The sequence below is a fragment of the Sciurus vulgaris genome, assembly GCF_902686455.1.
Source record: "Sciurus vulgaris genome assembly, chromosome: 2".
NCBI classification, from domain to species: Eukaryota; Metazoa; Chordata; class Mammalia; order Rodentia; family Sciuridae; genus Sciurus; species Sciurus vulgaris.
The window spans coordinates 192,583,760-192,606,960 of NC_136462.1; the positions used below are offsets into that span (position 1 = coordinate 192,583,760).

At 37.6% G+C, this 23,201-nt stretch overlaps 1 protein-coding gene across 1 annotated transcript in view; it reads left to right on the forward strand.

Annotated features, from left to right (window-relative positions):
* CSE1L (chromosome segregation 1 like) overlaps positions 1-23,201 on the forward strand; it is a 39,238-nt gene that overhangs the window by 12,498 nt on the left and 3,539 nt on the right. Inside the window, exons 3-23 of the mRNA XM_079128830.1 lie at positions 754-896; positions 2,784-2,885; positions 2,957-3,102; positions 3,455-3,545; positions 6,521-6,628; positions 8,538-8,630; positions 10,692-10,859; positions 10,961-11,090; positions 12,116-12,181; positions 12,574-12,776; positions 12,899-12,983; positions 14,502-14,563; positions 16,207-16,343; positions 16,731-16,834; positions 18,246-18,343; positions 19,508-19,658; positions 19,771-19,979; positions 20,375-20,472; positions 20,570-20,655; positions 21,053-21,134; positions 22,608-22,754. Coding sequence (XP_078984956.1) covers positions 754-896; positions 2,784-2,885; positions 2,957-3,102; positions 3,455-3,545; positions 6,521-6,628; positions 8,538-8,630; positions 10,692-10,859; positions 10,961-11,090; positions 12,116-12,181; positions 12,574-12,776; positions 12,899-12,983; positions 14,502-14,563; positions 16,207-16,343; positions 16,731-16,834; positions 18,246-18,343; positions 19,508-19,658; positions 19,771-19,979; positions 20,375-20,472; positions 20,570-20,655; positions 21,053-21,134; positions 22,608-22,754 — 2,509 coding nt within the window. The remainder of the gene's footprint in view (positions 1-753; positions 897-2,783; positions 2,886-2,956; positions 3,103-3,454; positions 3,546-6,520; positions 6,629-8,537; positions 8,631-10,691; positions 10,860-10,960; positions 11,091-12,115; positions 12,182-12,573; positions 12,777-12,898; positions 12,984-14,501; positions 14,564-16,206; positions 16,344-16,730; positions 16,835-18,245; positions 18,344-19,507; positions 19,659-19,770; positions 19,980-20,374; positions 20,473-20,569; positions 20,656-21,052; positions 21,135-22,607; positions 22,755-23,201) is intronic.

A 23,201-nucleotide genomic window follows, 5' to 3' on the forward strand; every position in this document is an offset into this window, starting at 1 on the left:
CAAACCTTGAATGGCCTTGACTTTAAAATGAGGATATCCAGGTGTTGGTGTTACATCCCTTTGATTCCAGTAACTCAGGAGACTGAGGCAGGAGGATCAAATGTTCATGGCCAGCCTCAACCACTTGGCAAGACCCTGTCTCAAAAGATAAAAAGAACTGGATATGTGGCAAAGGGCCCCTAGATTCAATCCCCAGTACCAAAAAATAAATAAGCGAATAAAATGAGGATACTGTCACTTTTCCGGGTAATAGTGATAACTTAATGAAATGTATGTGAGTAAAGCACCATACCAGACGCACACCGCTAATAATCAGTTTTAGCATGAATTAAGTCATTTGATTTTCATCACAGTTTTGTAAAAGAAATATTAGTATTAATATTACTAATAATACTTTCTAGAACAAGACAGAATATATGACTTTCACCCTAAAGTTACTTTATCTCTTTGGGAAGTAGCTTCTTCAGATGAAGTGATAATCCCAGTGGATCACTTTATAGTTGTGTGAGCATCAGATGAATTAATGGGTGGTAAAGTGATTTGAATTGAAGCATTATATAAATGTCATGTATCATTATATATAAATAATTTAGTAGATAGGAAACATGAGGCCCCGTAGATTTTCAATGGGTTTTAAGGGACAATATCCTGATCTTTAAATTTTTTGACCCTTAATGTGTATATAGTTTATATGAATATAAAGTGAGATGATTTTATTACAACAAGTCTTCTAACATGAAAATTCTTTTACAGCTGAGAAGTTTCTCGAATCTGTAGAAGGAAATCAGAATTATCCACTCTTGCTTTTAACATTATTGGAGAAGTCCCAGGATAATGTCATCAAAGTGTGTGCTTCAGTAACATTCAAAAACTATATTAAAAGGAACTGGAGAATTGTACGTATTTTATTGATGTATATTTTTTTAAGATTTATAAAAAACAGTGCTCTTAAGAGATTGAGAACAGATTAAAGATAAAATTAAATAGGGCCTATTACCAAAATTTAAATTACTTAATTTGAATTCTTACTAATTCTTTGAACTCATAACACAGGTTGTTGAAAAGTTTGTGACTTGATTTAAATCTCCTTTATGGTTAAACTTTTAACTCTAGGTCACTTCCTAGTAAAGAGATGGTGTGTAAGAACACAGTATAAATGAATAATTGAAGTTATTTGTGTTGTGGGCTGGTAAAATTAAAACTGAAAAAAATCATTAAAAATTTAAGTTGAGTATAGTGGTATGTTTCTGTAATACCAGCTATTTAGGAGACAGGCAAGAAGGATAGCAGTTCAAGGTCAGCCTAGGCAACACAGCCTAGGCAGCATCTTTTAAAAAAAAAAGATTGTTTTTCATAGAATACAAAATAATTTCGTTTTGGGGGTTTTTTAGATATTTAATTTTTGATAAAAGATTGTGATTGCCCTCTGTCTGTAGGATATGGAGACATTAAAATTTTTTAAGAGGAAACTTTCTTGTGCTACAAGTTTAACAGCTAATATGAAATTATAAATTAAGAATTTCCCTACCTTCACACACAATATGGGTTCCCAAACAAGGGTAGTTTTGTCCACTAGGAGGAATTTGACAATATTTGGGGCTGGTATTAGCATCTGGCGAGTAGAGGCCAGAGGCTGCTTTTGTTCATCCTGCAGTGTACGAGATAGCTCCTCACAAAAGAGTTACCTGGCCTGAGATATCAGTGATGCTGGAGTTGAGAAACTACTAACGTTGCCAAAAATGTTCAGTTTTTCTAAAACGTCAGCTTTAAACCTGCTTAAATATTTATTTAGAATCTTTTTTCTTGATCTTATAGAAGTCTTTACAGAACAATTACAATTTTGAAGCTTGAATAGTCCGTCAACTCTTACCATATAGGTGAAGAAATGATTCAGTAAATCTTTAAAAGTCTGCTTAAAAGTCCATTCCTCCGCCAGGCACAGTGGCACACATCTGTGATCATAGCAGCTCGGAAGGCTAAGGCAGGAGGATCAAGAGTTCAAAGTCAGCCTCGGCTAGAACGAGGCACTAAGCAACTCAATGAGACCCTGTCTAAATAAAATCCAAAATAGGGCTGGGATGTGGCTCAGTGGTTAAGTGCCCCTGAGTTCAATCCCTGGAGCTCCCCACCTTCCCCGGGGCAGGGGGACAGTTGATTACTTGTAGGCATACTAGTCTTTTTTCTGTCTTGGTTTATAAAACTAGGGAATTCCAGAACCTCTTTGTGTGATATAGTCTGAGGTGCATTTAACTAGTAATATTCAAGAAGTTTTCATAGAAAAGATCTTTGATTTTAGGTGAAAGTTTACTTGAAGCTTTTAAAAATGACATAAACATAAAAATTTTAATCACGTTTTCTGATTAGTGTATGGAACTGAATTTTGTTTGTTTTGTTTTTTGTTGTTGTTGTTTGTTTGTTTGTTTGGCGGTGCTGGATATTGAATCCAGGGTCTCCTACATTCTAGGCCAGCATTCTGCCACTGAAGTACCTTCCCAGCCCAGAACTGAAATTCTTAACTGGCATCAGGAAGTCAGAAAACCTCACTGATTTATATGTAAAATATTTAAGTTTAGGAGGGAATGTACATTTTAGGGAGGAAAGGGTTCGTGCTTTCATTAGATTATTAAAGGAATTTGTGACCAATTCATGTAGAGGGAAACTGAGGAGCAGCCTACTTAGAAAACTAGAAAATTAAAAATAGTTCTATTTTTATCTACAAACTCGTTTACATGAATACAGATTTGCATTACTCATTGATTTATTTATTTATTTTTTTCTTTTAGGTTGAAGATGAACCAAACAAAATTTGTGAAGCTGATCGCGTAGCCATTAAAGCCAACATAGTGCACTTGATGCTTAGCAGCCCTGAGCAAATTCAGAAGCAGGTAATGTACCTCTGCTTTGTAGGTAGGCTCCTTTGTAAGGCTCTCATCTGATTCATCTTTTCCTTCCCCAGTTGAGTGATGCTATTAGTATTATTGGCAGAGAAGATTTCCCTCAGAAATGGCCTGACTTGTTGACAGAAATGGTGAATCGCTTTCAGAGTGGAGATTTCCATGTTATTAACGGAGTCCTTCGTACTGCACATTCATTATTTAAAAGGTATTACTATAGAAATTTATTCTTTTCATATGCTTTTTCTATGATATTTGCTACATTTTTGTGACTGTTCTTACTCCTTTGAATATGACCATTCTAAATTAAGAGCATAAGCCTTTTGGTTCAATATTGTGTTTGTTTCTTCTCAAGTAACATGTTTATTTCATATTACCCTATTACCTCTGAATTAATGAGTTTCAATTCTTTTAAAAAGAAAACCAAGAATTCCCTTTGAATTTCAGGAAACCGTCTAGTCTTAGATGTCTACTCAAATGTTTAATGAACATCCATCTTTGAAGACCTAAAGTGAGTAAACAAAATTTGCAAATTTACCTACTTTACCTTAATTTTCTAGATATCGGCATGAATTTAAGTCAAATGAGTTATGGACTGAAATTAAACTTGTTCTGGATGCCTTTGCCTTGCCTTTGACTAATCTATTTAAGGTATGGAATAATATCTTGGAGATATTTTTAAATTACTTAGTATTTTAAAATTGCTTAAATTTTAGTGTAAATTTTGAAATATTTGAAGGCTTTTTTGGTAGAGTGGCTTTTCTTGGTGAGGGGCAGCATTTATTTTGAAAAGTCTCAAACCATTCAGAAATAAAGAAGATGGTGTGATGAACTCTTATTATTGTAAATGTAACAGCTAGCCAGTGTTTTGGGTTTTTTACCTATTCCCCTACTTTTGTAGGAATATATAAAAACAGATTGAAGGCACCATATTGTTTCACCCAAGTAATTATGTGTCTCTTAAAAAAATCCACATTTTGATTTGAATATGTAATAATAAATTCATTAATCATTTTTCAGTGCATAAGCTACTTTCCTAAAGGTGTTCTTGGTTTTTGTATAAGAATAGAAAAAGATGTTAACCCCCTCTTTTCCAGATAAGGAAAGAGGGTTTACACAGCTAATAGTTAGGCCTTAAACCTAGTTGTTAGGGTCTTTTATTTTTGATCTCTTTTTGTTTTTGTGGTACTTGGGATTCAACCCAGGGATGCTCTACCACTGAGCAACATCCCCTAGCACTTTATATTTTTTATTTTGAAACATTGTCTTGCTAGGTCACCCAGACTGATCTCTTACAGTCTCCTGCCATAGCTTCCCAAGTCATAGGAGTTGTAGGTGTGCACCACTGCACCTGGCTCAAACCTAGTTTTTGTTTGTTTGTACCAGGAATTGAACCCAGAGCCGTTTTGCCACTGAGTCACTTCCCCCCCACCTTTTAAATTTTTTAATTTTGAGGCAGGATCTCGCTAAGTTTCTTAGGACCTTGCTAAATTGCTGAGTCTGGCCTCTAATTTTGATTCTCCTGCCTCAGCCTCCTGAGCCACTGAGATTACAGGCAAGCGCCACCATGCCTGACTCAAATCTAACTCCAGAAAAGCTGTTCATTTTTTATTTTCAAAAGGGAAGGTTAGCTGGACATGGTGGCACATCCCTATTATCCCAGTGACTTAGGAGGCTAAGGCAGCAGTATGACAAATTTGAGGCCAGCTTCAGCAACTTAAGAAGACCCTGTTTCAAAACAAAACATTAATAGAACTAGTGATGTAGCTCAGTGGTAGAGCAGCCTTGGTTCCATCCTCAGTAAAGAAGGAAAAAAATGGGGGGAAGGTTATATAATATTCAGTAATAAAATGTAGAGTGTACAAAGGGTTTTTCATAACTAGAATATTACTGATGGTACATTTTTATTTAAAAAAAAATAAAACTAAGCAAAGTGAGATAATTTTTTCCCACCTATAAGATTGCCAGAGATTTTTATTTCTTTTTAATGATGTTAAAAAAAGTCTTAGCCAGCTGGGCACATTGATGCATGCCTATGATCCCAACAACTTGGGAGGCTGAAGCAGGAGGACTACAAGTTTGAGGCCAGCCTCAGCAATTTAATGAGGCCCTAAGCCATTTAGCAAGCTCTGTCTCAAAGTAAAAAAAAGAGCTGAGAATGTAGTAGCTCAGGGGTAAAGTATCCCTGGCTTCAATCCCCAGTACCCCACCCCACCCTCCCAAAAAAGAGAAGTCTTAGCCAGAGTACAGTGAAATAAATACTCTGTGCCTGATCCATTCAGTTTACAAATGGTACTGCTTGTCCAGAGTGGGATATTTCATTGAAAAGAAAAAGTCTTTTTTTTTTTTTTTTTTTCCCCTTGGGATTTAATTGATTCTGTAGATCAGTTTAGGAAATAAATTAGATCTTTACAGTATTTAATTCTTAATGACTGGGTATACCTATTTATTTAGATCTTAATCTTACTCAATATTGGTCTATACTTTTCGTAGTAGAAACTATGTCTTTTGTTGGATTTATTTGGGGGCATTTGATTTTTTTTTTTTTTTTTTTTTCAGATAGTATTTAAGTGGTTTTTTTAAAATTTGCTCTTGTAATACATAGGGTCTATACATAATTTTTATCATTTTGTGATTGGGGTTTTTACAATTAAGTTTTGCTTATTGACTTTATATTTAGTTAACTTACTAGGTTAACTCATTGGGTATAACAGTTTAGCTGAAGATTCTTGTGGATTTTCTATGAACACACTTGTGTTATGTGCAAGTAATGATAGTTTTATTTTTTTCTCTTCCAATTCTTGCATACTTCTTTTACTTGTTCTATTGTACTGTCTCGGACCTTCACACAAGGCTTTTTGAATAACAATGGTAATTATTCCTGGGGAAGGTTTCAACATTTCACCATTAAGAATGATGTATGCTGTGGTTTTGTTGAGAAAATCTTAATACTATATTTCCTAACTCAAGGATATAGGAAGTAACATTTGTTGAGTGTCTTTTACATAGTAGGTGTACACAGTGTGGAGCTTTTTTATGTATATTTTCTCATTTAATTCTCATATTCTCTGTAAGGTTATTATGCATTGTTCCTATGTTAGGATAAGAGCGTTAGGATTCATAATAAAACAAATAACTTTGTTAAAATAATGCTCTTTATGAGTAACAATCTGTGTTGTATACAGATCTTTCTATCTTTCAAAAACTATGCTTTTATACTGTACTGCCTTGATGTTAATTTTTAGAGTCTCACACTGAAAGTTTGAGGTGTGCACAAAAGTTCTATAGATAAGCCTGTTTATTATAATTAGAATTATGAACAAAATTAGAAACAACATGAATGTCAAGTGTCAAATTATTTAATGAGAGCATGTAAAACAATTTTGCGTGTATACATATGTACATAGGAGATTGGACTGGTGTGGTCCAGAATATCAACATTAGATTTTTCAGCACGCTATTAGGGATAAGTTAAAAACGTGTACTTGTTTTTCAGTCTCTTAACAATATTTAAAGCTACATTTTAAAGAAGAAATAGGAGTAGCCTCTGCAGAGAGCAGGGCTGTTTCACCGAGATGAGCATGTGGGGCTTAACACTAAAACCATTTCCTAAATTCCTTTCCAAGGCCACCATTGAACTGTGCAGTACCCATGCAAATGATGCCTCTGCCCTGAGGGTTCTTTTTTCTTCCCTGATTCTGATCTCAAAACTGTTCTATAGTTTAAACTTTCAGGTAAGTTTCATTTAATTTTTTTGTTTTGTATTTTCATTTTTTGGATGTCAAACTTAAACCAGTAGATAAAAACTTGTTTGCTAGTCTTAACTTTTCTGAAAGAAAACTTTGTCTGGCTCTCTTTTTCTTTCTTTCTTTTTATTCCTTCCTTCCTTCCTTTTCTTTCTTCCTTGAGATTATGTCTTGCTATGTTGTCTAGGCTGGCCTCAAACTTCTGAACTCAAGAATTCTTCCTGCCTCAGCCTCCCAAGTAGCAGGGACCACAAGTGTGTACCACCATGCTGGACTCTCCCTATTGGTCATGAACTTTATCCAGTTCTGTTTTGTTGTGTTCAGTACTGGGAATTGAACCCAGTGACTTTCACAAGCTAAGCAAGCACTCTACCAGTAAGCTATATCCCCACCTCTTTTTATTGTGAGACAGGGTCTCACTGAGTTGCCGAGGCTGAACTTGAACTTGTGATCCTTCTGCCTCAACCTTCTTAGTAACTGGAATAACAGGTGTGCACCATTGTGCCTGACTCACTGTTTCATGTCATAGTATTCCTTAGATAGGCTAATGGATGTTTCATGGGGGAATAAGTTAAGAAAACCCCATGTCCTCACTCACCCATTTGGAAATTCTCCCAGTATGCTGTTTTATTGAAGGCCCTGAGAAATTAGATCTCTAAGGTTTCCTTTTTTGTTCACATGCTTGGATATTAACATTAGAGGAACAATATTTTGGTTAAGCCTGGCTAGCTTGTACAAAAGGGTTTTTATTGGAAGATATGGAAGAGATAGAAGGATGAGGTACCAGGCTTCACAAAGGATAAGAACCTGTGGTGTTTCAGAGGAAATAGGGCTACATGTGCTAATAGCACATGTGGCCTGGTTAGTGTGTAGCTATTGAGATTGTAGCCTCCAGTCATTTTTTCTGTTTGTGATTCATTAATTTTAAGATTCAGAGCTCCAGGACCAAGCTAGGGGTGTTAATTGACACAGATTGCTATATATTAAGAAGGGGAAGGATTTGCCTTTTTTACTTTTCCTCTTTTGACTATTGCGATTGAACCCAGGGATGCTTTACCACTTAGCCACATCCTCAGATTATGGCTAAATTGCCTAGGCTGGCCTGAAACTTGAGGTTCTCCTGCCTCAGCCACTATGCACAGCTGGATTTGGCTTTTTTATGATTCATAGGCAATGCTAGACTTATCCTACAACATGACCACACTCTCAGTGGTTGCACATTGCCCAGAGGAAGACTGGATTCTCTGGGGTACAGCAGGAGAGAACAGCCCAAGTGAGTGCCCCACATCAGTGTTCAGCCGCACCGCAGCTTGAGAAATTTTTAGTTGAATGAATACTGTTTTTGCTTATGCCTTCTTTTGAGTTCTCTTTCTTAAAAGTCACGAGAAATGAAGCTCTTGATAACTTGGGAAGCACAGGGAAGCCAGGGGAGGCATCATCTTTCCTCTCAGGGGCTTGTCCCTAAGAAGAGAGTATGATACTATGCCACAGGAAATCAGCAACCTTGTAGGACGGTGTGTTTGAGTCCCAGTTGCTTGTCCTTTTACAGGAAGTGCAGTAGTTCTGAAAGGAGGGGTGCATTGGTAAGCACTGGCTTTAAGGAAGGCACCAGATAGTTGTGACTGGACCTTGAAGGAGTAAATAGATTGGGATTGGACCAGGATCCAATTCTGGAGAACACACAGAATGCACAAAAAGAGAAAAAGAGTGGTTTATTTAGCTGCCATAAACAGCTGGAGCAGAGAATTCTTGTCACAATAGGTAATTTTTTCAAGAGAAATTTGGACTTGAGCCCACAGACATGTATAAAATGTTTGGCATGATAGGGGAGTTTATTAAATAGCATACTTATTATTTTTTAAATTGAAAGTTTCAAGTCAGCATGATTATTCTTTAGGATCTCCCTGAATTTTTTGAAGATAATATGGAAACTTGGATGAACCATTTTCATACCTTGTTGACACTGGATAATAAGCTTCTTCAGACTGATGTAAGTATTTAAAGTGTTGCAAAAGTAGCATTTTTCTTTAAGAATTGTTTGGGTACTCTCTGAAAACCTGTTTACTTTTAGAGTGTTAATAGATAAAACGCTACAAGTGCAAGTAATATTTACTTCTGTTTGATAATCTATATTTGGTTATGTACGATAACATTTTGGGCCTGGCTTAAGTAACAGTGTGCAGATTAGACAATTTCATTACATTATTGAAAGTAAAGCTTTAAAGTAATCACATTGTAAATATTCTATGAAATATGTTATTTGTCATTGAAGATTCTTAAAATAATTTAGACCTCTGTAATGATAGCCTCTTTTTTAAAAAATCATTCACAACCTGGGAGAGAGGGGAAAATGGTACAAGTTTATAATGTGTGAAGTTTTCTGATCTGTGTTTTGTGATACATACTTTTCAACACACAGTGCTTATTCTGTGCCATCCATTTGTTCATGTATTAATGTGCTCAAGATCTACTTTGTGCTGGGCCTGGTGGTGCATGCATGTAATTCCTGCTACTTGGGAGGGTAAGGCAAGAAGACTGCAAGTCGGAGGCCAGCCTGGGCAATTTAGTGAGACCCTATCTGAAAAAAACAAAAAGGGCTCGGGCTATAGCTCTATGGTAGAGCACCCCTAGGTTCATCCCCAGTACCTTTGAAAAACAAAAAAAGTTATTTCCTTGCAAACAAACCATAAAATAAAATATTTAGAATATGTCAAATGATAAAATAGAATCAGCAGTTCAGATTTTGAAGGTGGGATACACAAAGGAGAGCATAACCATGGTTGTGCAAAAAATTTTGTCACTCAGAGTTTGACTAAGTTAAAAGGAACAAAAAAGATGTGGTGGGCTGCGGAGATAGCTGGGTTCAATCCCCAGCACCGCAAAAAAAAAAAAAAAAAATGTGGCTCCTGTAAGATAATTGTTAGTCCACTAAGAAAATTGTTTTAAATCAAGGCGCCACTTCTTCAAAATACAAAGATTTTCTTCACACTAGCATCTAAAGTAAATTTATGTCTTAAGGAACAAGCTGTGAGGTCTTTGGCCCAAATCACCATCCCAGTTAGGTTGTGGTGACAAACATTTTCTGTAACTGGCCAGCTAGTAAACATTTTCCACTTTGTGGGGCCAGATAGTTGTGTTCCAACGACTCTGCAGTTGTAATGTGAAAGCAGCCAAAGGTGGTGCGGTAAGTTGTATGAGTGAACATGCTGGTTCTGTAGTTTATAACCAAAATGTCGAGAATGAGAATCCTATAACATTACTTTTTTTATGGGTAGGGACTTGCACATCTTAATATATTTGAAATGATAAACCCTTTTGGGAGGCAGCATCACGATTATTTTAACTGTTACAGAGTGTGTGATGTGCTATTTATCATTCAGGTTTCTATGATGGGCATTTTTTTGAGTGTGATATGGAAATACTTCAGAATTCATCAATCAGAAGGAAAGGATTTAACTTGAAAACTTCGAGGGCTGCTTTCAATGAATAATAAAAAATATCTCATTGCTTATTTTTTTGGTACTAGAAATTCAACTTAGGAACATTCTACCCCTGAGCTATATCTCTGCCCTCCCCTGCCCTGGTTTTTTTTTTTTTTTTCCTTGAAACAGGGTCTTGCTAAGTTATCAAGGCAGGGCTTGAGCTTGTGGTCCTCCCGCCTTAGCCTCCCAAGTTGCTAGGATACAGGTGTCAGCCAGTGTCCCCCATCATTGTTCATTTGAAAGACTCCATGAATAGATTGTTGGTATAGATGTAGTTTATAATAATTGATTTAAATTTTAAAAAATATATTTTTAGTTATAGATGAACATAATACCTCTATTTTGCTTATTTTTTTTAATGTGGTACTGAGGTTTGAACCCAGTACCTTGCATGTGCTAGACAAGCCTGTACCACTGAGCCACATCCCTAACCCTTAAATTTAAATTTTAAAGAGTCTCAGAAATTAAAATTACTCCCCTTATTTATGGTAGAGAATGTTGAAATTTGGATGAACTATTTGTAAACCATTAAAGTCATGTTTTGAATTTTCTCTTTTCTCTTATGTGAGGATGAAGAGGAAGCAGGCTTATTGGAGCTTTTAAAGTCACAGATTTGTGACAATGCTGCACTCTACGCACAAAAGTATGATGAAGAATTTCAGCGGTACCTGCCTCGTTTTGTCACAGCCATCTGGAATTTACTAGTTACCACAGGTCAAGAGGTTAAATATGATTTGGTAAGATGGTGGTAGAGAGAAATGAAAGATAATTCCTCCCTGTCCCTCCTCAGAAATAAAGTGTTTGGTTTTTTTAAAAATACTCTCTTGCTTTATTTCAGTTGGTGAGTAATGCAATTCAATTTCTGGCTTCAGTTTGTGAGAGACCTCATTATAAGAATCTGTTTGAAGACCAGAACACTCTGACAAGTATCTGTGAAAAGGTTATTGTGCCTAACATGGAATTTAGAGGTAATTATGGGAAAGTAAAGGGTTTTCAGGGGAGTAAATGCTTTTTTTTTTTTAATATGTTAACATAAGGCTTCCTTTTACTTCTTATAACATTCAGTCTAATTGATTAGATTACAAATAAAACTCCTTGCAGGTCAGTTTCCTATTTTCTAAACCAAGACAGAAAATGTGACGTCTGTGACATGAGTCTTCCTATAATGAGCTGCTTGTACTGTAGGGGTTTGTTTATTCATAAAAATATTGAGTAAGACTTTGAATATCCTATATAGAAGAAAAATAGGGTCTCAATTTATGGAAAAGATGAGGTTTTGTTTGATTTAGTGCTTCACCAAGGCAAAGAGCTGTTTTTTAAACAGTTAAGTGATCTTTAACTAGTTATATGCAGATCAAAACTCACTTAGCTTGTGTTTGAAGTTAAATAGTTCTAAGAGCCTCTATTTGTGTGTATCCCTCTTCTGGTAGTTGTGAAGAACAAGTAGTGAAGGTGGAAGGGATCATGTTCTCTATCACAGTAGTCATTAGATAGTGATTTCTCAAACCATCAGTCTGGAACAAACTGGGAAGTTAAGGATGGTAAGTGTGAGGTTTTTATTTCCTTCTGTGTTTTCTTTAAACTGCATTTAAAGGACAGATCTTTATTCTGATATTGTCTGCCCTATTTGTTGAAATGACTTACCAAATGATGGTGAGTATAGCTAGGGTTTCTTTTGTTTTAATGTCCTTATGTGGAACAATAGAAAGCATTCCTGGACTGATCTTCAACCCACTGTTGAAAGTTATAAGTGAAAGCTGATTCCAGGGACACTCAGTGTCTCAAAACTGGGAATTACCTACTACTAGCTTTTCAGGGTGGTGGTTGCTACTTGAGGTGATGATTTAGAGTATTTGAAGGAGTCATTTGACAGGAAAATGTGCTTCGCTGTAAAAAGGCCATTCTGCACGCTCTTCCGCATACTTGGCAGTAGAGAACAGTGGTTTTGTTGTATCTTTTGGAGATTATTGTAAAATACCAACTTTCTTTGTAGCTGCTGATGAAGAAGCATTTGAAGATAATTCTGAGGAGTATATAAGAAGAGATTTGGAAGGCTCTGGTGTGTATTTTGTTTTGTTTTTTCACTATAAGTCTTTTAGGATCACTTTTCAGGCTGTTTTTCATGGAGAGGAGTAGCAGCTGGATAAGGTCTGTACTGAGATCCATTTTCTTTAACTTGTACAGCTTTAAAAAGCAGCACTCATGTGGGCCTGTACAAACATATCAAATTGAACCTTTTTTTTTTTTTTAATATTCTAGGTAATGTTTATGATAATTCTGTGATTCCTTGATTTTATTCTCATTTTGTGTTTCTTATGGAGGGAGACAGTGTTCTCTTCATGATTTGCATTGTTGACAATTACCAGGTGGCAGTTTTCTTTTCTTACTAGCTGGATCACTGGTTGGCTGTGGTTTCTTTCTCCCGAAATATATTTCCTTTTGACTTTATAGATATTGATACTAGACGAAGGGCTGCCTGTGATCTGGTACGAGGATTATGCAAGTTTTTTGAGGGACCTGTGACAGGAATCTTCTCTGGTTACGTTAATTCCATGCTCCAGGAATATGCAAAAAACCCATCTGTCAACTGGAAGCACAAAGATGCTGCCATTTACCTGGTGACGTCTTTGGCATCAAAAGCCCAAACACAGAAGGTAAGTCTTTCCAGCGCAGTTTTCTTTCTGTAGCAGAGGTCAGTGATCACAGAATTTAAAAAAGAAATAAATGTATCTCTCATTTTACAAGTTGTTTACCCTGTTTCACATTTCCTTTTCAGCATGGAATTACTCAAGCTAATGAACTTGTAAACCTAACTGAGTTCTTTGTGAATCACATCCTCCCTGATTTAAAATCAGCTAATGGTGAGTTACAATACAGGAAAAAAATAATAATAACTTGTTCCTTTCTCTCTCAGTTATTTCTTCTACTGAGTGAAATGTCGGATATTATCCCCAGCTCTTACCATGTGAAATGAACTTTTTTACATATGTGGTACTGGGTATTGAACCCAGAACTTGGTGTTTACTAGGGAAACCTCTGCCTGTGAGCTATATCCCAGCCTTTTTTAAAATTTTTCTTATTTTGAGAGTTTCTTCCTAAGTTACCCAAGCTGACTTCAAATTTGCAATCCTTTTGCCTCCGTTGGGACTACAGATGGGCACCACCTCACAATTAACTGAAATTAACTTTTTTGAGGGGGGCGGTACTGGGGATTGAATCCAAGGTCACTAAACAACTGAGCACACAACTCCAGACCTTTTTTTTTTTTAAAGAAACAGGATCTCACTGCTAGTTACTTAGGGCCTTGCTGAAATGCTAAGGCTGACTTTAAACTCAAGATCCTCCTGCCTTAGCTTCCTGAGCTGAAATGAGGCTTTTTTTCTTTTTCTTTTTCTTTCTTTTTTTTTTTTTAAGAGGGTCCCATTGAGATGCTTATTAGTCTTTCCTTTTTTACTGAGACTGGCTTTTGAACTCATGATCCTCCTGCCTCAGCATCCTTAGCCGCTAGATTACAGACCTGTGCCACTGTGCTTGGCTTGAAATGAACTTTTGATAAAGTGTATGTTGTTTATTTAAAAGAAGATAGGGATTGGACTAAACCTTAATTTTGGTATCATGTATCAATAGGAATTATTCTTTGGTTTCCTTTTCCCTCCCATTTGAAAAATGAACTCTTAAAAATTGAAGTACATTTCAAAGTGCTTGAAACTGATAAATTAAGAACAGTTTTCCTATATTTGTGTGTGTGTTGTCCAGATTAAGATACCCCCACACCCCGCTTTATCTTTTATTTTGAAACAAGGTCTCACTAAATTGTCAGACTGATCTCAAACTTGTTATCCTTCTGGCCTCAGCCTCCTGCGTCCCTGGGATTATAGGCATGCACCACCATGCCTGGCAAGATGATTCCTTTTTTGAAACAATCTTTGGAAAATTTACATACACCCAGATGTAGACAGAGTGCTATAATGAGCTTCTGTGTGATCATCATCCAGCTTTAACAATTGGCAAATGTTTTATCTCTTTTACTATTTTATTTTCCCACCACTAGAGTAATTCAAAGCAAATCTCAGCTAGAAAGAATGATCTTGATTCAGTATAGCTGGTGTTCTGAGAATGTATTTGCACATAGCCCAGATCTTTTTAATTAATTGTACAAGTAGTACATGCTCATCTGTTCATAAGCTTAAAGGCAAGGGGAAGATAAAATGGCTTATAATCCTTCCTGAATTAGTGGCTACATAGATCATTATATAATTAGGTGTACTTTAATTATATGATATTGTAGTTATCATTTTTTAAAACTGTGTTGTCACTCATTTGGAGAGTAACTGTCCTTTCCACTTAAGTAATTTTAACTTTTTTTTTTTTTTTAATAGTGAATGAATTTCCTGTTCTTAAAGCTGATGGTATCAAATATATTATGATTTTTAGGAATCAAGTGAGTACCTTTTCATTTGCTATACCACTTAGGAGTTTTATTATACATACCAGCTTCTCTGATCTGTGCCATCATATGTGATGTCTACACCTAACAAAACCAGCCCTAGCTCTTTAATAACTTAGGATTTCTGATGATGCTTAATTTTCCTTTGGCATCTTACTTTTTTATAATGGCTTTGTTAAAAATTGGGCTTCAGTATTCACACTTATAATTTTGTTTCAGTTCTCTTAATTTAAAACAGAGATCCTTTCCCTTCCCCATTGTATGCCTTTTACTTGTCAGATAAACCAGGCATTTATCTTGGAAAGTTTCTCACATTCTGCTTATGACTGGTGTATCACTGTGGTATTTTATCTTGTTCCTCTGGCTCCCTGTATCACTTCTATATTGGTAGAGTTGGAGATTTGAATCAGGGGTGAGACATGAATGTATTACAGGTACACTTTGATTTCAGGACATATACAGTGACTTACATCTACTTCCAGAGTGGTCAGTAGATTCAGGTGAAGACTTTACATCAATAATTTTTATCGTATTGTGAAAATCAAGCTATACTTTGCATAATATAAAATTTGCCATCTTAACGTTTTATGTACTTCAGTGGTTTATTCATTATGTTGTACAACCACCGCCTGTGTTGTAATAGATAGTAATTACCAGTCTGCACAGGAAATACAGGATAAGTGTTTGCCTGACTTCCCTCTCCCCCTTAAGTTTTCATAGTAATGAGCCTGGTGCCTTATTAACCTCAAAAGGTGACAGTTGGAGGTCTTTTGGGTACTGCAGTTGTCCATCTTTGGGCAGTAGGGCCCCTTCATATAGGTTTCTGTGTCATGTCTTCAACTCAGGGGCCTTTAATTTCCCTTCCTTTGTATATGCCAAGATTTTCCAGGCTCCTCTTATACATTTCCTGGTCAGACCTCAATTAACCGACTCACAAAGGTGGGAATTGGCATTTAGAGATCATTATGTCTGAATACTAGGCATATTTACTGAAGATTTGTCGCTTGTTCTAGGCTTTTTCATAGGGGAGGGCCAGAAAATACATTGAGAAGGAAATAAAATAGTTCCTGATTCAATTTAAGATTATAAGGATTTTTAAAACTTTTTTAATGTTATATTTATGTGTAAATTCCTTATTTGCTATATCCTAAGATGCATAAATAGTTTGAAAATAATTACCAATATTCTCACTAGAGTAAGAATATTGAATGCTATTTATTTATTTTGTGGTCTTTGTATCCTTGGGATATCAGCCAATTGGATACATATAACCAAGAAACAACCAGGCTTAAAATATCTTGAACTTATTCTGAAGTATGATTCTTAATATTAGTGAAGTCTTCTGCTTCTCCATGATGTTGCCCTTCTGTGGTACGTTCACTTTCCTATAAGGTTCTGCCCTGGTGACACTTTTGTGCTTAGAGAAAAGAGAAAGAGAATTGGAAGAGAGAATGAGAATGGAGCTGTGGTGTGGAGGTAGAAAATTTGATTTCTCAAAAGTATCCTCTCCCATTATAACAGAGCTAGAAGAAGAAAAAACTTTGTTTCTAAAATCAGTAAAACCTGTCTTCAGATTATCTTTTCCTCAAAGACAGCACCCGTGGATTTAGAACATGTTTATTACTATTATTTTTTAGGTACCAAAAGAGCATCTTTTAGTCTCTGTTCCTCTCTTAATCAATCATCTTCAAGCTGAAAGTATTGTTGTCCATACTTACGCAGCACACGCCCTTGAAAGACTGTTCACTATGCGTGGACCTAACAATGCCACTCTGTGAGTACTGGATTCTAAGCTGGGGGTGTATGTGGCTATAATAGTCAAAGATATCCCTGAAAATTTCATTAGGAGTTAGAGAAATAAATGTGTACTTTTAATTCGTTTATACTTTGTCTTATTCAAAAATGATTTGAAGCAGCTTACCAAAATAGACACTGCTTGCTTTATTTTTTACTTGTTTATGAGTACGGGGGGTTGAAACCAGAAGCTATATTCTAGACCTTTTTATATATTTATTTTGAGACAGGGTCTTACTAAGTTGCTGAGGCTGGCCTTGAACTTGCAATCCTCCTATCTTAGCCTCCCAAGTCTTTGGGCTTGTAGGCATAAAATAGATGCATTCTGATAAAATAAAGTGACTGAAACCTGTTTTCTCATCTGTAGTTTTACAGCTGCAGAAATCGCACCATTTGTTGAGATTCTGCTAACGAACCTTTTCAAAGCTCTCACACTTCCTGGCTCTTCAGAAAATGAATATATTATGAAAGGTACACCTTTTCCTATATACAGATGTAACTAAGTGTCTAACCTCAGAGCACAAGGGTAAGCCCTCAATACTGTTTACCAGAAATAGGTAGGTTTAGATGTTTAAAAATAAAAAATGGCTTTATTAATAACTGTTTTAGAACCATTTTGCTTACGCTTGATATTGAACTCCTTATCATAGAAAACATCGCAAACTATTTTTTCTTTCCTATGTTGAGTTTGTGAGGGCAAAAATCAGACCACATGCCAACTTTGCCTGGGTGCGCTGGTGAAATTGGGTACGCTGCTGGATTGCCGGGGTCCCCTTAGGAGAGCACCCTGGTGCCAGCTCTAACTCAGGGATGATCTTCATCATTTTCACTGTTTATCCCAAAAGCCTAGTGTCTGAATCATAGGAAATGCTTTGCAAAGAAACTGGCCCTGATCCTGCCTGCTTGGTCACGACTCCTGGGGGCCTGTGTTTGTGTATTTAGGGGTGTAGGGGGTTCCAGCGCCTTGAGCGGCTGTATTCTTGGCTGTGTTCCTGGAGTACGTGAGAGTGGGGTGTGGCTCCTGCTCAGGAGCACAGCTGTGTGAGTGAGGGCAGGACTCTGCCAGCCCAGGGCCACTGCTCACTCATCATCAGCATCCTTAACCTCGTCAGGGGAACTCACACAGGAGGAAGGTACAACTGTTTATAGTCCTGCCTGAGTTAGTGGCTACACAGTAGGTCATTTCTCCAGGAACCAATGGCCACAGGAGGTGTGAGGGAGAGGAGTCAGCGTGTGTGCATTTAGGAGGCCAGAGAAGATGGCTCTGTCCCGTAAGGCCTGGCACAAACTAGGTGCTCTGGCCAGTCAACGTGATTCTGGAAATGACATTTGTGGAAAAAGAACTGTTACACAGTTAACTTACAAATAGATGCCACATTTTTTAGGCATCTGTTAATGAGCAGTATCTCTGCAGTGTGGAGTCTACTTTTATATGTAGTTTCAGATTTTTTTCTTGGGTTCCTAATCTCTTCAGGGAGTCAGGTGGCTGGCTTTCTCTCTTAGTCTGCCGTGGGCTGAGGTCATGATTCTTTACGCTGGGGCTAACTAACCATTTATACAAAGTGATCAGTGCCACTGATACAAAGTGAGAAGCTAAGGCAGCTCCCTCTCACACCTGCTGGTCTGCCTCTTGAGTCATCTAGTTATTTTTATTGTCACTTTTTAAAGTCTTTAGGCTTTGGGCCTTCTGGAAGTACTCACTATTCCCCAGCTAAGTTTTGTTGTCAACTCCTGTCCTAATAAAAGGAGGGAAAATTTATTTTTTTAAATGCAGAGAGCTATCTGGGGGTATTTGAGGAATTAGTGGGTTTTCCCTTCCAGTCACTGTTTCATCCTAAGGTTTAACTAGACTCTTTGTTTTTGCTCTTTTTGTATTTTACAGCTATCATGAGAAGTTTCTCCCTCCTGCAAGAAGCCATAATCCCCTATATCCCTACTCTCATCACTCAGCTTACTCAGAAGCTGTTAGCTGTTAGTAAGGTAATGGCCAATTTTGAAAGTGAGGTGGTTTTTACCTTGCTCCAAACGGTTGGGGCACCTGAATTCAGGCCCTAAGTGAAGTGTTGGGGAGGGTCTGTGCCTTCTACTGACCAGTAGCTTGATATGCTTTTCTGAAAGTGAGAGGAATAGAACAGGTCATCTTTTTAAGTATAGGCTCAGAAGCCTGAATATGCTTTTGTTCTCATTTTAATATCTTTGTGTAGAAAATTAAGAAAGTGCAAATGAACAAATTGATTTTAAATGGGAGAAGGTAAGCTTTGTATGGGCATGAAAGATATTCAGACTTCTATAAAATGACAAAAGTTCTTGTTCCTCTTGTTCCTTACTCTTATTTCCCCAAAATGAAGATCACTCTTTGGACATATTTTTATAGCTATTTTGATTCATATGTAAATATTAATACTGAATTTTAAAAATAAAATGAGTTTGAGGCTGACAGAATTTTTATAGGTGCCTATTCCTAACTTCACTGTGAAAATGAGATAAATTCATAGGAAGTGTCAAAGGGACTTAAGGAACAAGTAGTTATTTTTCAGCTAAGTTCCCCGTAAAAAACTACTGGGCCTGGACAGGGAATGGAGGAGAAGAGCTGTAGGTCCTGTAGCTGCCCCTGGCATGGGTGCACTCATTGTATTTTCCTTGCTTGAAAAGAAAATTGAAAAGTGCTGGTATGAAGAATCATCCCTGTGGGCACGGCATGAGGCCCACTAAAGTTAAGGCCAGTGCAGAGCAGGTCTGGCGTCCCGGCTCCCGCACACGTCCACCACCACTGTCTGCAGGTGGCTCTCAGAGTACACAGGGTAGGAGCTGAGGCTTCGTAATCTCCCCGTGACTCTGAAGGGAGTCGTTTCCTTACAGTAGACTTTTTGGCCATTTAAAAAAAAATCCAAATAGTGCTGGAGTGTGGCTTAGTGGTAGAGTGCTTGTCTAATGTGCTTGAAGTCCTGGCTTCTATCCCCAGTGCTGGAAAAAAAGAGAAATCCAAATAAGTATTAATTTACTGGAATTTTTAAAAATGTGTTCTAGAACATTTAGGTGTGTTTTATGTTTAATGTTATTTATTATAGTCACTTGGATTATTAGAATAATTAGGTTATTGGGGGGTTTTTTGTTTTTTGTTTTTTGTTTTTTTTTTAATTTCAGAACCCAAGCAAACCTCACTTTAATCACTACATGTTTGAAGCAATATGCTTATCCATAAGAATAACTTGCAAAGCTAACCCTGCTGCTGTTGTAAATTTTGAGGAGGCTTTGTTCCTGGTGTTCACTGAAATTTTACAGAATGATGTACAAGGTAAGGAAGTTGCCTTTTTTGGTGAGGAACTTAAGCCAGGTGATGGCATTGTGCAGCCTGCCCGAGAAATGTGCCTTACGGGGCTGACGGCTGCCTGCACTGTCTTTGACAGAGTTTATTCCATACGTCTTTCAAGTGATGTCTTTACTCCTGGAAACACACAAAAATGACATCCCGTCTTCCTACATGGCCTTATTTCCGCACCTCCTGCAGCCAGTGCTTTGGGAAAGAACAGGAAACATCCCTGCCCTGGTGAGGCTGCTGCAGGCCTTCCTTGAACGCGGTTCCAGCACAATAGCAAGCGCCGCGGCCGACAGAATTGTGAGTTGGGGGCATTTGAAGTGATGACAGTTTCCAAGGTGCTTGAAGAAACTGGGAGTGGCAGGTTTTAAGATTCTCTGTGTTTAAAATAATTGAACTTCATAAAATGGAAAGGAAGGAGTAGTAAATGATTACGTGTATTTTAATCCTTGAATTATTACAGATGTATATTCATGGCAGAAAATAAAACAAGAGCCAGAGAGGTTAACTTCAAGAACTTAACTTCAGTGACTTTTTATGGTGGGATTTCCCCCTTACCTTTCAGAAGTAAGAACTAAAGAGAAAAGGCAAAGCAGATTATTCAACATGAACCCTTTTCAAAATATGTGTCATCTATTTAGGAATAATTAATCTTTGCCTCTTTAACTGTTTATCATTTAATCTGTTTGTCGTAGCCCGGGTTACTGGGTGTCTTCCAGAAGCTGATTGCATCCAAAGCAAATGACCACCAAGGTTTTTATCTTCTAAACAGTATAATAGAGCACATGCCTCCGTGAGTATGCCCGCATAACCTTGTGCATTTAATCAGGGTTTTGTTAGGGTCTCACAAAAATTCTGGATTTATATTGTTGTTTTATTCAATTCTTCAGTGAATCAGTTGACCAATACCGGAAACAAATTTTCCTTCTACTATTCCAAAGGCTTCAGAATTCCAAAACAACAAAGTTTATCAAGAGTAAGTAAATTATTTTGGGTGATTTCCAGAAGACTTTATGATTACAGATAATATACTTTTTATCATTTGTAAACTTTACATAGAAAACATCTTGATAATGTTTGTGTTTTGCTAACCCTAGTTTCAAATGTATTATGCTCCATAGGTTGCTTTACATTAAGTTTAGGTATTAAAACACTTTTCCAGTAGAAATAATGTGAAGAAATACAAATCAGAGATTGCATGTAAAGGTCTGTAACATAAAGATAGAAATCTCCAGGTTAAATTGCATCAGAAGATCTATGTGATGCCAAGGATGGTCATTGGGTTAATGATTATGCATAGGTTTCATGTTAGTAAATTACCAGTGGAGTGTGGTGAGTCCTTTCTACTGACATTCTGCATCTTCTCTTAACAGGTTTCTTAGTCTTTATTAATTTGTATTGCATAAAATATGGGGCACTAGCATTACAAGAAATATTTGATGGTATACAACCAAAGTAAGTTGGGTTTTTATTAAATTTTATTTTAAAAATAAAGAATATGATTTGACCAGTGTCTATCTCGTGGGTGGGTGATTTCATGGTTCTTGATGGGGGCAGTATCTTTGTTGTTTGTAAAATAGTCTTAGGTGTGGAGTTGTAAAGAAAAGGCCCTGTGCTCGGTTCCTACTCCTCCGAGGTCCCTCGCCTCTGGCATTCTCTCTGTTTCGTTACAGTCACTGCTCTCTTTGGGAGCCTGCTTTTGGCTTGTACTTTCTTTGTGGGGTGTACTTTTTTTGGCTTGTGCATATACAAAAAAGTGTGTGTACTATTCACAGTGTGAGTGGTGTTTCTTGGTAGTAGGAAAATGGAAAGCTCATAGAAAAGTGGTAGAGGAACTCTTGGGGGCAACTAGAAAAACAGTGCCAGGAAAGATGGTTCCTGGCAGGAGGGGTTGTGGGAAGGCCAGCGGTCTCATGTCTGAGTGGACCACCTTGGCACCATCTTCCTCGAGAGCAAAACCTGTGCTCTCTTCATCCAGAACTGTAGAGCCGCACAGCTTTGCTCCACGCTTTCCATTTCTTAGAAGTTGTTAAAGCATAAAGTGTCAAGGATCAGAATCACAGGAAACTTTACTTCCAGGGTGGGTGTGTTCAGTAACTTGTAGGAATTGGCCAAGTCACTTTTTTAAGTCATTAACATTGACACACTTAGACCTATGGAAGCAAAGAAATAAGGGAAATTAAGATCCAGAGCTATTTAAAAACCAGTCATGCTGGTAGTGGAATGATGGTGTGGTCTGTTTTGGGGTTTGCTATTTGTTTTCAGCACTGGGGGTTGAACTTGGGGGGCTGTACCACTGAACTATATCCCCAGCTCTTTTAATTCTTTTGGACAGGGCTAAATTGCCCGGCTGGCCTCAAACTTGCTACCTTCCTGCCTTAGACTTCAGTCACTGGGATTGCAGCATGCCCACTGTGTTGACTGATGGAGTGGGTGTTTGTTTTTAGTACCAAACACTGAACCCAGGGCAGGTAACCATTCAGCACATCGTCAGCTTCTACCCCCCACCCCCTTTTTAAATTTGAGGTCTTGCTATTTTACTAAAACTAGCTTTGAAGTTGTGAACCTCCTGCCTCAGCCTCCCAAGCCACTGGGATTATAGGCATGCACCACTGTTCCCAGCTTTGATGGGAGTAGTTTAGAAGCGTACAAGACCAAAACCAAGCACACCTGCAAAGAGTCTACTTTGTAATAATGTCAGTGGTGTTTATTCACAAAGGATGGTGGCAGTTGGCCAGAGAGTAGAGGTTTGAGAGGGAGTTTTTTTGGTTGGTTTTGTCATGTCTAACCAACAATAGGAGCCCTTTGATTTAGCAGTTTACTAATTTCATAAGGAGTCACTGAGTTTGAATAAAATCTAATCTTTTAACCACTATTTATAGTGGTAATATTAAATATTGAGTGAGTTTATTTTGCTTTGATTAATAGAATGTTTGGAATGGTTTTGGAAAAAATCATTATTCCTGAAATTCAGAAAGTATCTGGAAATGTAGAGAAAAAGATCTGTGCTGTTGGCATAACCAAATTACTAACAGAATGTCCCCCAATGATGGATACTGAATATACCAAGCTGTGGTAAGTACTCCATTCCTTCCTTATGACTACAAAATCAACCAAGTTCATTCTTCGGGGCAAGACAACTGGGTTTTGGTCCAGCTCCTCTGCCGGCTGCTGTCAGACCTAGGACATGGCTTCTGAGCCTAGCAAGGTCCTGTTCTCTGGGTATTAATTGGTGTTGGTGGTAAGGCCATGGACCCCTTCCAGAGCCGGTCTAGATATGTCTGAGACTGTCTTGTGACAGCCTTAACTAGGAGCCCAGCTAAGCCGGTTTCCAGATTTAAGAGAGTAGCCCTGTGGGGCAGGGTAGCTCCTGTCTGCACAGGGTCTCGGGGCTCCTTTCTCATGACCTCTCACATCTACTTTCTTCTTTCTGGACCCACTTAAGCAGCGTCTTCCACAAAATGATGTGGCAGCTGGGTGCTCCCTTTTCTAACTCACCTCCTGTCATTCAGGCACCATGGT